The sequence below is a fragment of the Alternaria viburni genome (assembly GCF_023758015.1).
Source record: "Alternaria viburni strain BMP 2772 chromosome Unknown scaffold_8, whole genome shotgun sequence".
Classification (NCBI taxonomy): domain Eukaryota; kingdom Fungi; phylum Ascomycota; class Dothideomycetes; order Pleosporales; family Pleosporaceae; genus Alternaria; species Alternaria viburni.
In genome coordinates, this window is record NW_026055777.1 from 364,101 (window position 1) to 379,077 (window position 14,977).

Here is a 14,977-nt window from a genome sequence, read left to right on the forward strand (position 1 = left end):
GCTACGAGCTCATGCCGGCGGCAGTGAGGAAGGCCGGACTCCAGTATTCGTTCTCCCCGGCTTGTGTGTCGACCCAGACCAGACTGTCTGCCATGAGGTCCTCAACCACAGCATGGGCTCGAGGCCTCTCCCAGTTGAGATTCAGCTGCAACATGGATACTGTGACGTAGCCAAGAACCTGTATGGCTTCGAGTACCGTGCTCTGGTCGGTATTCAACTCCTTGGGTACGCTTCTTATCAAAATTCTGTGCCCAATCTTCATGATGGAGAAGCAGGATCCGAGGGGAGCGAGCGAGTCCACGGCGCGCTTGATGTCGTCATCGCTGACTTCCATGCTCCCGCCTATGCGCTGGGATTTGGATATGCGGGCTTTGAGATCCGAGACGCTGATGAGCCCGCCGTTCTCTGATCTCGTGGCCCGGCACTCTTCCACGATCAAGACGCCCAGGTTGAAGTAGAAGTCATTCACACTCCCGCCCAGCAGTTGTGCCCAAATGCTCTCCCCGCCAACGCCACTTGGCTTGCCATCTTTATTGTCCCGGTGGTACGAGGAAGCGAGGAAGTCGATGTTCAGCGCCGAGCACATGCGCGCGAACTCGGCGCGGAAAGCAGGGTTGGCGCGAATATCCTTGGAGTGGGTGACGGCGAAGTTGTGGAGGAGCGACTGGAAGACGGACAGCTGGGTCGAGAGGGAGTCGGCATTGCGGGTTCGCAGCGTGGCGCCGTGCGACGTGTAGTGGTGGTTCTGCAGGCCGCGCGAGGAGAGCGACGACAGGCCGGGGGTGCGGCGGCGGTCCATGGCGGCGGTTGTGCGCGTGCGTCTTCAGTGCGTCGTCTGTTGGATGGCTCGGACGGATGCTTCTGCAGGTAACATGAAGAGCGTGGGCTTATGTCACCTGCAACTGCTCCCTTGCGTGCGCGCTGGTCTCGGGGCGTGGGTGATGGTTTCACTGCTGGCAGTGGGTCGGGCCGGGCGGGGTAGGGCGATGAGATATCGTCGAGGTTGCACGTCGCCCAGGCAGATCGCGTCTAGACAACAGGATGGCTGCCACAACGGCTTCTTGTCAAGGGACACCCATCAATCAGATGGTTCCCTCCAGCACAAGTGGAGAGTCGGAATGAGATCGCCATCCCGAGCCGAGCCTCGTACTAACTCAATGACGTATGGCGTGTGTTTCGGGGAGATATCGGTCACTCTTTACCGGTACATGGCATCAGATGTCGACAAGCTCCCCCGATAGCTACTCATGCGGCGAAACAATCTTAAGCGCTGGGGGCGACGCGTCCGTTCGACCTCTGCTCCTTCCTGACCACTTTCAGCGCCTGCGTTCTTCCCTTGGTTGCGTTCATTGCCTGGACCCTGCATCAGAGCTAGGCTGCCGCGCTCACGTGTTTTAATATTTTCGCGTCTTGCCCTTCCTGGAATTAATGATACCCCATTTCTCACCTGCTCGAGTAGAGCTTTGCGAACAACCTATTCTCAAAATTCTCCGACATTCCTGGTTCGAGGAAATCTTCCGCCCCAGGATGGACCCGTCAATAATCAACAACTGCGTACTGCTGCTGAATCTGCCCCCGAAGGCACTTGCCGGCATCGACCTCCTGTCCTTCACTTCATCACCACGTTTTCGAGGAGTCAAAAACATTCCACCAGGCCTGCATTTCGTCTTCACTGCAAGCGACAGCACTTTGTCTGTGAGGCACGGCGCCTGGTTCTACGTCACCCCTGGCGTAGGCTCGCCGCAAGTCTTCGTTAAGAAATGGGACGAGAGCACCGAAGACCTCGTAGCCGAAACCTCGCAGACCGAAGTCCTGAGGCACAAGGCGAACCTGGGAAGCATATGGAAAGATGGCCTGACACCTTACCGACAAAGCGTCCAGGAAGGGGACTCTGGTGCTGAAGAAGGCTGGTCTGAGGAATCTACCGACTGGAGCAAGCTTACATCGCAAGTCACACCCACGATGCTATCGAGGATATGTGGCCTGAATCCGGATCACTGGAACTTGACATCCGCATCATCCGCCCCACAAGACCTGGACGAAATACCCGGCCTAGAGAACAGCAACAGCATGCTGCATCCGGAGAAGGAGCTACGGTTCTTGCCCATCGATCTGAAAAAGACCTGGAGAGAAGGCGCGACCGGGAGGGAACGCACGGAAGCCGCGCAAGACCGATCCTGGTTTCTGGGAGATCTCATCGACAACCACTGCCAGGCGAGTGATCTACGTGGACGAGAGGACGAAATCTTGGGCGAGCTGCAGTTTACTTTTCTTATGGTCTTGACCCTCAACAACAACTCCTGTCTCGAACAGTGGAAGCGGCTCCTGCGCCTTTTACTCACATGTCGGCAAGCCGTCAAACAGCGGTCGCGCCTGTTCCTCGATTTCTTGCGATGCCTGCGGATACAGCTTGGCCATTGCGCTAATATAGAAGGCGACTTGTTCGACATGAATGATGTTGGCGGAGGCTTCTTGAAACCGCTCTTCGGCCAATTCCGCAAAGCTCTCGACGACTTCGACGGAAAGTGGAAAGCTGACTTGGTAGATGAGCTAGAGGATCTGCAAGAATATATGCAGAAAGAGTTCGGATGGGAACCAGAGGGCTCTTATCTAAAGCGCGGTATGCTTGAGCTAGAGGACGGTGAACGAGTAGAGATGGAAGTCAATGGTGCAGACGCTGATGAGGAGCTTGGCGACTACGCGCCTACTGTCGTCGACCTGACCCCAGAACAGCAAAGACTGCTGAACCGGAGCGATGTCGGTCATGCAAAGCCAACGAACGGCGACGTTGATTCAGAGTCAGAAGACGACGTTGATCTAGACGATATGGATACGAGATACTGAAGCCATGAAAAGGCCGTGCATAACCGGTGAAATTGAATCAGTCTGCCCACACGCTCAGCTCACCGGTTCTGTCTCCGCACACCTGGTCTCGTTACGTCTCGGTTGGTCGAATCAACAAACCTTGCGGCGGCACAGCGGTGCAAAAATAGGCATCTGCAGGAACGGGCAGCCCCTAGTCGCTAGTAGATATCCTGTAACCACGTGCTGATCGCGGTTATCTGCACAGCCTTACACCTAATGTCAAATGCCATCATACTTGTGCGCAATGTCTACTTCGAGATCTAATGTGATGTAGCCAAGACGACGTGGCAACAAAGCATGCCGATGTCCGTTGTGGTGCGGCGTGTCAGCCAGGCGTTCAACGCAAGGCTTTGCATAATATGAGAATAGTATAGATTTTGGCCCCCAAGTTCACGACTGCGTCAAACCGCTTCGGGAAATTACAGCCTTGGCTCGCTATTCCCTGGCACGCTACTTGCACCCTTCATCGCCAACGCCCTTCGCCCCATCACCAATGCGGGCAGCTGAGGCTGAAGCGCCTCCAAGTCTTGCATACAGTCATGCTACGTGTACGAGATTCGGACCGCTCATTGGCCTCGTCAAGCAGCTAAGAGCCTTACGCGGGGTGAACGGCGAGTGATCATCACGCGAAATGAAGGCTGTGCTTGCGATACCCGGTTTGAGCCCCCTTGGCCGTGGACCCAAGCGATGATGGAACGCCTAAAGGCTTCGATAAAAGCCACGTCCAATCTCACATGTTGTGGTAAACGCCGCTGCACAACACCCAACTCTTTTGCTGCATTCACACCACCGAAACACGAAACAGTATTCCACCGGCTTCAACGAAATAAACCTTCACAATGGAGAAGCAAAACGGTTAGTAATTACCCTCCGACTGTTGTGTATGAGTTCTACGCGATTCAATGCGACTTAAGAACTACGCCGTCATGAAGCGCATAGTCCTTTGAATGACTACGCCGCCTAGCCTTCAATTTCCCTATCTCAAATACCATGACTATCTTGCTAACAGTCTTAAAGTGCCCATGCAGCAATACCCTCAATCGCCAGACGCGACCGGTCAACCACCCATCTACCACCAAGATCCCAACGCACAATACCAGCAGCAACCAGCCATGTACACACAACAGCCTCAAGATCACCCTACTGGCTCGCCAGCGCCTCAGCATCCACAAGGCGCATACGTGCAACCTGACCACGCTGGCGCCCAGCCTGGCATGCCTCCCCAACAACAAAGCGGAGCCGTCTACCAGAACGCCACGCCAATCGCGAACCTGAACCGTGGACCTGCGCCTACAGATTGCCCTGCATGCGGACAGCGTGCCATGACCAACGTTGCTTTCGAGACGGGAAACTCGACGCACGCCTGGGCTCTCGGTCTTTGCTGCCTCTGCTGCTTGGGATGCATTCCTTATGTGATGAACTCACTCAAGGACGTCCAGCACAAGTGCGGTCGCTGTGGCGTGCTTCTTGCGACTTGGCACCGTAGCGGAAGCACCGAGGTCCACATCCACTCTTAGATTGAGTTGTAATTGTGCTGAGAGTTGAATGCACATAGAGAGGGGAAGGAGGTGCGCGATGGTTTGAAGCGGATGATACCCAGGGGAAGAACAGGGCGTTGAAGCAATCGGGTGCAGGGTGGGTCAACCAGCCCTGATTTTGTCTGTTATCATAAGGAGTTTTGCGCAACAAGTTTCTTTGTAGTACCCGTTTTGATCGAATCTGAATGAGAACATGCAGTCTCTACCTGACTTTTGTTGATCGTGACGACGCGTATTCGAGTGAAGCCAACGATCCGACGCGCTCAACCGAGAGATACTCGTTCAAGAACAGTAGTCTTTGGAAGTTGCACCCGGCAAAGGTAACTTTGCTGTATGGTGCATAATTTAACTTCTGTGCTGGTGAGACGACGTGTCGTGAGCAGGATGCTCACCCCATCGAAATGTGTGTATCGCTCCGAGATGCATACATCTGACGTCACCAACGGTCATCGCGCATCGACGCACATGGGAAACCAGAACATGCAGGCTGCGCAACACCATCGGCCCAGCGCCACACATCGTGAAGAATCGAAAGCAGATCCGGCACCAAAATGCCGCGAAAGCCACTTTCCTGACATCACCGCCACCAGATCAGCCACACAAAGCCACCGCTAGCGAAACCAAGCTTTGGCTACATGCACCAAGCTTTTGGCAGGTTCCAAGATTCCTTGTGTCAGACCGCTTAATCGCGTTAAGATCGCCATACCCTCCACATCACCATGCCGCCAGCCGTCCAGATCGAGAGTAACAGCAGGGTTAGCAACCGGTTTGTGGCTGGTAATTTACCAACGCAGTGGCAGAGATGCGAAAATGATGTCGTTTGACAGAGTGCGTGGCCGTGTGACGCTTTGTAGTGTGGAAATTGGCTTTGGGATATAAGACTCGCATTACAAGTCTTTCTGTCGAGTTCCCACAAGGCCAATCCATCTTCTTCTCTCCCCTTGACTGTTCAGTCGGTCCGCTAAGTGCAAGTGCTGTTGGCTTTGCTGGCGCGCTACGTCGTTTGTTGCGTGACCCCTTCCGGAACAAACAATCACAACAAAGACAACAATACGTCATCAGCACGCGGTATAGATACCTCGAATCCAGCACTTCAACGGATCAACAACGAACCCACTTCCAACAAAATGGGGTTCTTCAACAAGCGCAACACGACGCCCGTCGCCGCAGACACCACAACGGCAACCGGTGCTCACGAGAAGCGCGCCAGGCCTAGACGTGCTTCCAAGGGCGGCTCGTCCTCCTACAACAGCAGGCCTGGCTTCGGATCATGGATCAAGGCTACCTGGCTCGACATCCTTACCATGGCCCTCATGGGCGCTGTCGGTCTCGGTGTATACTTCGCTGATCCAGCCCCGAGCCGCAGCTTCCCCATCATCTTCCAAGATGGAGAGATTGTCTACCCGCAATTTGCTTACCCTATGCGCAACGAAATTGTTCCCATTTGGGCTGCCGCGCTCATGGCGTTCTTCATCCCCTTTGCCGTGTTCCTGATCGTGCAGATCCGCGCTCGCAGCTTCTGGGACCTGAACAATGCTACCATCGGACTTCTCTACGCTTTGATCACCGCAGCTGTTTTCCAGGTCTTCATCAAGTGGCTCATTGGAGGTCTTCGTCCTCACTTCCTCGCCGTCTGCAAGCCTGTCATCCCTGCCGACATCCTTGACACTGTCGGTGCCAACGACAACGGTGTCGAAGCCGGTAGCGCATATGGCAACGTCGCAAATGGGTACCGTCAGATCATGTTCGACCGTAGCATCTGCACAGGTGACAGGAAAGAGATCAACGACAGTCTTGAGTCTATGCCTTCCGGTCACACCACAGCTGCGTTCGCTGGTTTCGTTTACCTGTACCTGTACCTCAACGCCAAGTTAAAGGTCTTTTCCAACCACCACCCAGCTATGTGGAAGCTCATCGCTCTCTACGCACCTATTCTCGGAGCTTGCTTGATCGGAGGTGCTCTTACTATCGACGAGTACCACAACTGGGTAAGTTTTGAAGATTTTCACTTTGTATCAGAACAATTACTAACAAATTTTTAGTATGATATCCTCGCCGGAGCGATTATCGGCACTCTGATGGCTTTCAGCGCCTACCGCATGACCTATGCTTCCGTCTGGGACTTCCGTTTCAACCACATCCCTCTCATGCGCCACGCTCCTTTCGTCTACGGCGCCGGTCCAAGCTCTTTCGATGGCTTCCACGACACTGTCTTCACCCGCAAGGCTGGATGGGGTACGATTGAGGGAACCAGCTGGGGCGGTGCACCCTTCGATGCCGCAGATGGTCCTAGGGGAACCATGATGCCGCATCCTGACGGGCCTGCTCACGGTCACCACGGCAGCGCCTCGAGCCGCGTGCAGAGGAAGCCTGTCGGTGCTGACAGGCACGGCGAGCAGATGGTCTGAGCAGGTTAGACTAACGATCTTCTGGGCTATATCAGCTTGTGAGGATGAGGCTGCACACCTGCCTCGTGGTGTGAATGAGATGAAATTGAGGAAGGATGGGTTGTGCATTTACTGGGTCGCCTTCGTCGGCGACATTTGATGATCATGATAGCGAGGCGTTATTGAGCACAGGAGATACCATGACATTCAACCTAGGAATATAGTCTAATAACATTCTGCATGACATGAGTTGTTGGCCGGTTGCTGTGCTGTGAAGCTTTGGCCCTATCGGAATCTCTCGGAATTACCCTCATTCCGAGCCTCTGCGCGCACGCGTCCATCACACGAAGATTGCGCGACGGCCGTCCGGCAAGCGACGCTGATCCATGTACCTTTTTCCAAGACATCTATTGCAAAATGGTTCTTGGAGTACCTGAGCGGCCCCGTCATGGTGTCAGAGATGAGTATGCTATACGTACCAGCCCTGGTGCTTACTGACATATAACCCTGTGAGCGTCCTTGCTTTACTCCCAGACACCATGCGACATCACCCACAGACGTCCCATAGCCGCATGAAGGTCGCGTCGAAAAGCTCGAAATCGCTCCAACTAACACGCGACTCCAGACTTAATCCTCAAAACCGCACGCTCCCATCTCAACACCCCCCTCCCTGGCAGCGCCAACTACCCACTTCCTCCTCCGCCTCGTCTCCTCCAGTTCCCGCGTCACCAACCGCTAGACCTCTGACCTATAGCTTCCGCAGCTTCCTCCTCCTTCTCGCCGCTTCGAAAACAGACCTGCGCAGCCGTCACACGCGAAGTGGCTACCACATGATACTACCAGATAAAGCTGGCTTACACAAACATGGATCACATTCATACGAAGTACATGGGCTTGATGTGAATAGGGGGACAAGTAGGTTGGCTGAATCAATTTCATTGCGAAAGGTCTATATACACCGGGACAAAGAATCAAGGTCCAAAACCATACTGGGAACAAACCGAACGCCGTCGAAGATGGAGAAAGAGACCGACCAGACGCCTAGTGCTGTTGAACACCTGTTACAACTAAAAGGGAAATACAATGGGTTCAGAGCGTTTCCAGCTGTCTCCTCAGCTCGTTTATCAGCTCTTCGCCATCGTGAAGGCTCAGCATCGCGGTTGGTGCGAAGACGCCCACATCTAAGGCGCCATTGCGGATGGTCGCCTCGATATCGATAGCATGCTACATATCTGTTAGTTCCTGCTCGTCTCAATACCGCGTAAAGGCATACTTACCAAATATGCGCCATTGACACGCTCGTCCACCAGTTCAGCAGGTGGTTCCAAGCTGTGCTCCTCCACTTCGGTCACCCTACTGACCGACTGCTCCCATTGTTGAGTCGGTTCGATAGTGATTGAGTCCTTATTCTGGGCCTCTCCCTCCGCCTCTGGAGTATCCGGCAGAGATAGGAAGTTTACGAAAGTGTCAACCTTGACACCTGTCCATTCGCTGATCTCGAAGAGGCTAGCAGAAGCGTTCATGGGCTCACTGATTTCTTGCAGGTCGCGTTGGATATCCTCAGCCATCTCTACCATCTGGCGTTTGAGCGGCTTACTGACACGTAGTGGTAGTAGATTGACTGTTGGTACAGCAGCCGAGGCAATGCCATTGATAGGCAGCGAGCGATTGGCCAAGTAGACACCAATGATCACGTCTTCATCTGCAGTGCCCGATGTGCTCGCAGCATGAACCTTTGCGTACGCAGCGAGGAAGATGGACTGCGTTGAAACACCACGTTGGCGCGCAGCTGCCTCCAGGTTGGGCGTTGCGAACAAGGCTGGCTTGAAGAGCTGTGTCCTCGTTTTGGGGCTCTCAGCAGGCTGCATCAAGAGCTTCTGGGCAAAGTCCACGAGATACCGAGTCCAGAAGCTCTTCTTCTTCTCTAATTCCGATGTCCCGTACCCTTTAGCGACCATCTGGGCAAGTGTATTGTCTGGCGGATCGACTTCAGCGCCGTTGCAAATGGCTTGCAATTTCTGCATCAAAAGAGGTAAGCTGACACCATCGTACAATGCATGGTGGATCTTCAGCTTCAACGCCCAGCCGCTGGAAGTTTGTGAGGCGAAGAGGTAGGCCCAAGGCTGCATGGTCGTTGTAGTCTGGACGCGCTGGCGGATTTCGTCATGTGTGCAGCCAGTGATATCTGTGACAGAGCTCTCCAGATCTTTCAACACGACTGCTACGTAGGGTATCTGATGATCGCCAGTCGTGACGAAGGAGGACCGCAGAATCGGACTTGTCGCAACCAGGGCGTGCCACGAATTGTTGAGGTCGTTGAGACCAATACCTCCATAGATAGCGTATGTGAACTCGGCGTAGAAGTTGCTGCCTTTGTTATTTAGCCACATCGACAGCATGTATAGCTGTCCGGCGGTGACTGGTAGAATTTCTGTGACACTTGCATCGTCGATATGAGCCCGGTCTAGGATGTGCGATCTATCGAGATCTTTGAGAGCCTCCCGGACCACTTCATGAGGATTGGCACTGGTTTCCAGCTGCTGTGTGGTGCGCGAATCCACAAGACTTGCCATCTGTTCAATCGTACCAGCTCGGAGCATCTCACCAACGCCGAGGATGATGCCCTGTTTGCGCAGAAGAGAAGAGACCTTGATCGCGCTGATAGAGTCCAGCCCCATGTGAAATATTGTCATGCCGCTCGTCATCTCATCTTCGGGTGTCTTCGACACAAAGGCCAGAGACTCGCGTATCTTGATGGCTGTTTCGGTGCTTGGTGGATCCCTAGCGTCTTCGTCGTCAACTACCTCATGGCTGCTTGTCGCACGACTTTGTCTCTGCTTGAAAGCCGGCATACCGCATACTGATGTGCCATTCGTAGTGACCTCAATTACAGATGTCTCTGGATGTTCCATCAAGTGCCTAAGCACGTCATCCATTCGATCGAGGAGCTGTTTTGAAGCCTCTTCGTCGAATACTTCCTCTTTCACCGCACAACGCCAAACCAAGCTCTTGTCCATTGCCTCCATTTCTACACACACCGGATACTCAACGTCACTATGACCCTCGATGCTGGTGTACAGCCTCTGTCCCTCCTCTTCCTCTGACGCGAAGCCCTTCTGGTAGATGAATAGACTTTCGAACAGTCTTCCATCAACACCTGCTGCCGATAGGGCCTTCCGAAGTGGGTAGTGTTGCCACTGCTTGATGTTTGTGAAGTTGTCTTGCATGTAATGCAGCATGTCTCCTCCAGATCCGTGCAGGACTGACCGTATCGCGATCGTGTTCATAGTGGGAAACATTAGTTGAGATCGCTCCTCATCGTCTCTTCCGGATAGTACAGAGCCGAAGGTGACATCCAGACTGTTGGTGTAGAGAGAAGTAACGAGAGCAAAGACGGTTTGGCCGATAGTCTGTAATGACACATTACGCCTTCTCGCGAACGTCTGGAGCTCATCCAGTACCACTGCGCTGTTTCGTTCGTGGCGATGAACATGACTGCCACTTTCGCTAGAGATGTTTGTTCGTCGGGGAAAAGAGCTTGTAATGGCTCCAGAGAGATAATCTTGCCAAAAGCCTGCGGAAGCAGATACGGACGTTGTGACGATGTTGATCAGAGAAGCCTCGTAGCTTGGTCGAGAGGTGAATTGATTGTTATAAGCTCGTTGCACATCGGAATGCAGTAATCCAAGAGACCATCCATCGTATAGAGCATGAGCAATGGAGATAATAAGGTAACGCTGGCCAGATGTCTCCACGAAGCCAAGGTGGAAGCGGGGTGTCGAAAGCGAATTCTGTAGGGAATCATGTCGAAGTTTACGGAAGATTGAGGCAAATTCGGGCCTGCCCTCTGATTCGACATGCGTCCAGAAGTCATGATGTTGTTTGTGGACGACCTGTACGAAAGAATCGTCGAGTTCCGGGTCATCTACCTCTACGAAGCCAGTCCGTAGGATTGGTGACGCAGCGACGACTGTTGTCCAGGCCTCTTGGAGCTTTTTGACGTCTGTATTGGGATCCAGTTCGAGTACATCATGGTTGTAGTATCTTGTGTAGTCTGACGCAATCATCTCAGCCACCATAGCTTCTTGCAAGGGTGTCAAGGGTAGAACTTTCTCAACATCGGTGTTGTTGAACGCATGCTGTTCGAGATGCCTCTTCATTGATCTTTTGTAGGCGTCAAGGTTTGGCTGAAGAGACGCTTCAGTTGACGTTTCCGTGGGCGAGATGAGTTGTACCATTTTCGCAATGGTCAGCCCGCGCATGATGCCGCTTACGGGAATGTTCACTCCGCGCTTCTTGAGCTTGGATGATAACTTGATGGCGTCAATACTGTCGAGTCCAAGTTCAAAGATGGAGGTGTTTTCGTTGATGCTCGAATATTCAAGACCCGATAGTTGAGCAGTCTCCTCTTTGATCTTGATGGCATCGCTCGTCCATTCAAAATCGCTCGTCTTGTCGCCGTTGCTGATCTTTCCATTTGCGGATAGTATACCGTTCTGCATCGCTCCATCTTCAAAGGTTACCGCAGGAATAGTAGACGGATCTACTAAGACCTGTCGCAATGCTTCTTCGAACCGATCAAGAAGCTCATTCGCCAAACACTCATGTGCGACATGATCTTGACTAACCAATGTCAACTTGAACACATCACCCCTCCGTTGCTCAACCTCGAGAGCCAGTGGGTAGTCAGCAACAGTTTCAGTGTCTAGGATCTCCCAAGCATCGTTTTTTGCCCATCCGTCACCTCCCTGTGCGATTTGGTACGCGAAGAGATTTTCGAAGAGAGGCTGGCTCGGAGTTCTTTTGCACCACTTCATGATTTGTCTCAGTGGAGTGTGCTGATGAGGATGAGCTCCGACGTTAAAATCGTGCACTCGTTTGATTGCCGATGACCAAGATTCGCCACGCTGAGCGCAATGCTGATAGGGGATGGTGTTGAACATTGGCCCTATGATGCGATCTGCACCTTCAAGATCGATACTGCGTCCAGAGACGACCATTCCAGCCGTTACGCCTCCTTGGACGTGCTCGCAAAGTACGCTGAGCCAGCAAGCCTGGGCAATAGCTTGTGATGTAACATTAAGTTGGCGTCGCACAGAGTCAAAGCCGGTCAACCCAGGCAGTGTACGTGTAATAACTACTGCTTCTTGACTAGCCTCGCCGGAAATGGTGGGTAAATGAAGGGTTTGCTTATCTAGATGGTTCTGCCAAAACTCCTTCGCCCCGTTAGGGATGCTGAGCGGACCATGAGCAAGTGCAGTATGGAAGGCAGGTGCGTGCAATTGTAGATCCCTATTGTTGTAGACGTCCCAGACGGCCCGGAAGATGAGCTCGATGCTGTTGCCATCGTAGAGTCCATGGAAGATATGAACAGACAGCAGCTTCTGCGTTGGTGTGGTGATGAGATGTATCTCGAAAGGGCGGGTAAAGTCAGGTTGATTGAGCCCTAGCCAGCGTTGTCTCAACAATTCCAAGCTTTTGGCAAGGTGGTGTTCTTTGGCTGGAGTGTGTATCATTCCAGTGTAGGCAGGAGCACGGAGAACTGCCTGCACGTGACCTTCCTCTGTGTTGACAAAGACCGTACGAAGTATGGAAATTGAAGCGTGCACCTTTGTCCATGCGGCGTCAAGTCTTCGTTCATCGATGCTGTCATGTAGCTTGAAACGGAAAGTGTTGAAATAGAGTCCGTTCTCGCTCTCCAGAGATCTCGCAATCATGCCTTGTTGCAAAGGAGTACATGGCGCGACGACATCGATAACGCTGGATTCGATAGAGAGTGATTGTGCGACAGACCGTTTGTAGCGGTGCTGCACTGCGTGAATAGCTTGTTGTGCTGCGAGGATAGATCCATGAGCCTCATCTGTGGGGCCGCCAGCTTCCAAGGCTTTGGCGAGACGTCGAATAGTCGGGCATCGCATTACTACAGATGCAGTAGCACTTGCGAAGCCTGACTGCTTGAGTGTGTGCGATATACCGATGACGGAGATCGAGTCCATGCCCATCTCGAAGCAGCTAGCATCCTTACTGATAGATTGTTCGCTAACACCCAGAGCTTGAGAGAGTACTTGACAAAGTTTCTTCTCATGCTCCGACCAAACTTCGTCTTTCTCGTTTGAAGTGGCTGATATTGCCTGCAGATCGCCAGAGGAAAGTGCGTCGTAAAGCTGCTTGAGCTTTTTGGCATCCGCCTTGTTATTGATGTTCAATGGCATCGTAGAGAGAGGAACGAAGTGCGTGGGAATCATGTATGGAGGTAGTTTCTCATGACAGGCTTCCTTCGCGATCCCCATCGCCTCGACGTCGCTTAGCTGTACCTGAGGTTGTGCCCTGGAGAGTTTGCCACACACAAGGAAGGCAACCAGTTGCTCTTTTTGCTGCTTTGGGTGCTTCAGTACTAGCGTTGCAACATCAGAGATCGCCGAGCTGGACTGCTTGATGACGGAGTTGATCTCGGCTACCTCGAGGCGTTGGCCACGCAATTTGACCTGATCATCTGCTCGCCCAAGGAATTGGAATGTGTCATCGTGTAGGATTCTAACGAGATCACCGGTCCGATACACACGCGCACCTAAACGTTCGAGGTGAGGGAAGCGCTCTGCAGTTAGCTCTGGGCGATTGAGGTAGCCTCTCCCAACAAGTTTTCCTGAAACACAGAGTTCGCCTACGCCGCCTCGTAGGACAGGCACTTCATCCCCGGGATGAAGAACCAAAGACCCCACATTGTCAAACTGAGGGCCGATATTGGAGGGTCTTCCATTGGCTGGAACGCGCGGGAACATGGTGCATCCTATCGTTGCCTCGGTTGGCCCATAACCGTTGTAGATTACGCCTTTTGGACCCCACACGTCGAGAATTTCTTGTTTCAGGCTTTCGCCACCGGTGATGAAGACGCCCTTACAAAGACTGGGTACGTCATCCGGATGGAGAATTTGGGCGAGACTGGGCGTCAGATCGATATGCGTGATATTGAGATCAGAGATGGTCTTTGCTAGATCTTCAAAGATGAGATCCCGAGGTGCTGAAACGACGCATATGCCGACCGACCAACTCCAGTACTGCTCAAGAACTGAAACATCGAAGTGGAATGACGCGAACTGAAGCCATCGCGACTCTGTATCCCAATGCCCGGTAAACAAGCGCTGGAAAGCAAGAAGCGCCTGCACAGCGTTCTCATGAGTCAGCTCGCAGCCTTTTGGTGTACCTGTAGTACCAGAAGTGTACAAGCAGTAGCTACGATCCTGGGAACTGATCCGGTCGTTGCGCAAAAGCGAACATCCTGGTAGTGAACGCCAGTCGATCTCATCAAGCTTCAGTACTGGCACACTAACGCTGCCCTCAAACTGATCAGCTTGAGAAGATAGAGATAAAACAGCTTGAGCGCGCGAGTCTTCAACGATGAAAGCCTGGCGTGCAGCAGGCGCACCAGGGTCGATAGCGACATAAGCGCAGCCAGCCTTCAATATTCCCAGCATGGCGAAAGATGCTTCAGGACATTTGTCGAAACACACACCAACCAGACTCCCAGGCTGCACACCATGCGCAGTGATAAGGTGAGCAATTCTGTTCCCCTCAGCATCTAGCTCAGCATACGTCCATTGCTCAATAGTACGTGAGCCCTGATCGTTCCCGCAAACGAACTCAAACGCGACGCGCCTCGGGTACTTCGTCGCAGTGCTCTCGACCAGCTCGTGGAGTAACCTAACATCTGATGGCAGTTCGGGTTCTTTAGCAGGTGTGATAGAGTATAGTTGTTCGGAGAAGTGCGCCTCAATCGCACTGGTGCTTGACGTATAGCTCTCCATCAGGTGGTCTAGCTGCTCGAGGATCAGAGCGGCCTGCTCCTTTGGTACGATATGAGGCGAGAAAGTAAGGCGGTACTCCAAGTACCCTTCCATTGGTTCCAGTTCGATCGAGATCGGGTACTCAATAGCCGCATTCTCTTCAACAACTCTCCATAAACGGCAGGGTTCTGTACGACTAGGCAGCTTCTGGTAAGCGAAAATTGTGTCGAATAATGCTTCGTTGGGAAAGCCCATAAGTCTCTGGATCTTGTTGAGTGGCGTGAATTGATATTGCTGGATTTGGGTGTTCAACGCCATGATGTTAGTAAGAGTCGCAGCCATGTCTTTTGAAACAGTGCATGCCACGGGTACTGTGTTGATACATGGAAAGACGACATCCTCAGCT

The 14,977-nt window shown here is 52.8% G+C and overlaps 5 protein-coding genes across 5 annotated transcripts; 3 read left to right on the top strand and 2 right to left on the bottom strand.

Moving 5' to 3' along the window:
* Position 1: 1 nt before the first annotated feature.
* On the bottom strand, positions 2 to 799 carry J4E79_004562 (uncharacterized protein; the record flags this gene model as incomplete). Its single annotated transcript, XM_049353445.1, has 1 exon — positions 2 to 799. One exon carries the CDS (start codon positions 797 to 799, stop codon positions 2 to 4), a length of 798 nt encoding a protein of 265 aa, XP_049211893.1.
* A 728-nt stretch (positions 800 to 1,527) lies between these two features.
* Positions 1,528 to 2,844, top strand: J4E79_004563 (uncharacterized protein; the record flags this gene model as incomplete). The annotated part of the gene is made up of 1 exon (XM_049353446.1): positions 1,528 to 2,844. The coding sequence occupies one exon, from the start codon at positions 1,528 to 1,530 to the stop codon at positions 2,842 to 2,844; it is 1,317 nt and encodes a 438-aa protein (XP_049211894.1).
* An 860-nt stretch (positions 2,845 to 3,704) lies between these two features.
* On the top strand, positions 3,705 to 4,382 carry J4E79_004564 (uncharacterized protein; the record flags this gene model as incomplete). The annotated part of the gene is made up of 2 exons (XM_049353447.1): positions 3,705 to 3,720; positions 3,883 to 4,382. The coding sequence occupies 2 exons, from the start codon at positions 3,705 to 3,707 to the stop codon at positions 4,380 to 4,382; spliced, it is 516 nt and encodes a 171-aa protein (XP_049211895.1).
* A 1,148-nt stretch (positions 4,383 to 5,530) lies between these two features.
* Positions 5,531 to 6,811, top strand: J4E79_004565 (uncharacterized protein; the record flags this gene model as incomplete). The annotated part of the gene is made up of 2 exons (XM_049353448.1): positions 5,531 to 6,391; positions 6,446 to 6,811. The coding sequence occupies 2 exons, from the start codon at positions 5,531 to 5,533 to the stop codon at positions 6,809 to 6,811; spliced, it is 1,227 nt and encodes a 408-aa protein (XP_049211896.1).
* A 1,068-nt stretch (positions 6,812 to 7,879) lies between these two features.
* NPS2_1 (NRPS) lies at positions 7,880 to 14,889 on the bottom strand (the record flags this gene model as incomplete). Its single annotated transcript, XM_049353449.1, has 2 exons — positions 7,880 to 8,014; positions 8,068 to 14,889. The coding sequence occupies 2 exons, from the start codon at positions 14,887 to 14,889 to the stop codon at positions 7,880 to 7,882; spliced, it is 6,957 nt and encodes a 2,318-aa protein (XP_049211897.1).
* Between the last annotated feature and the right edge of the window lie 88 nt (positions 14,890 to 14,977).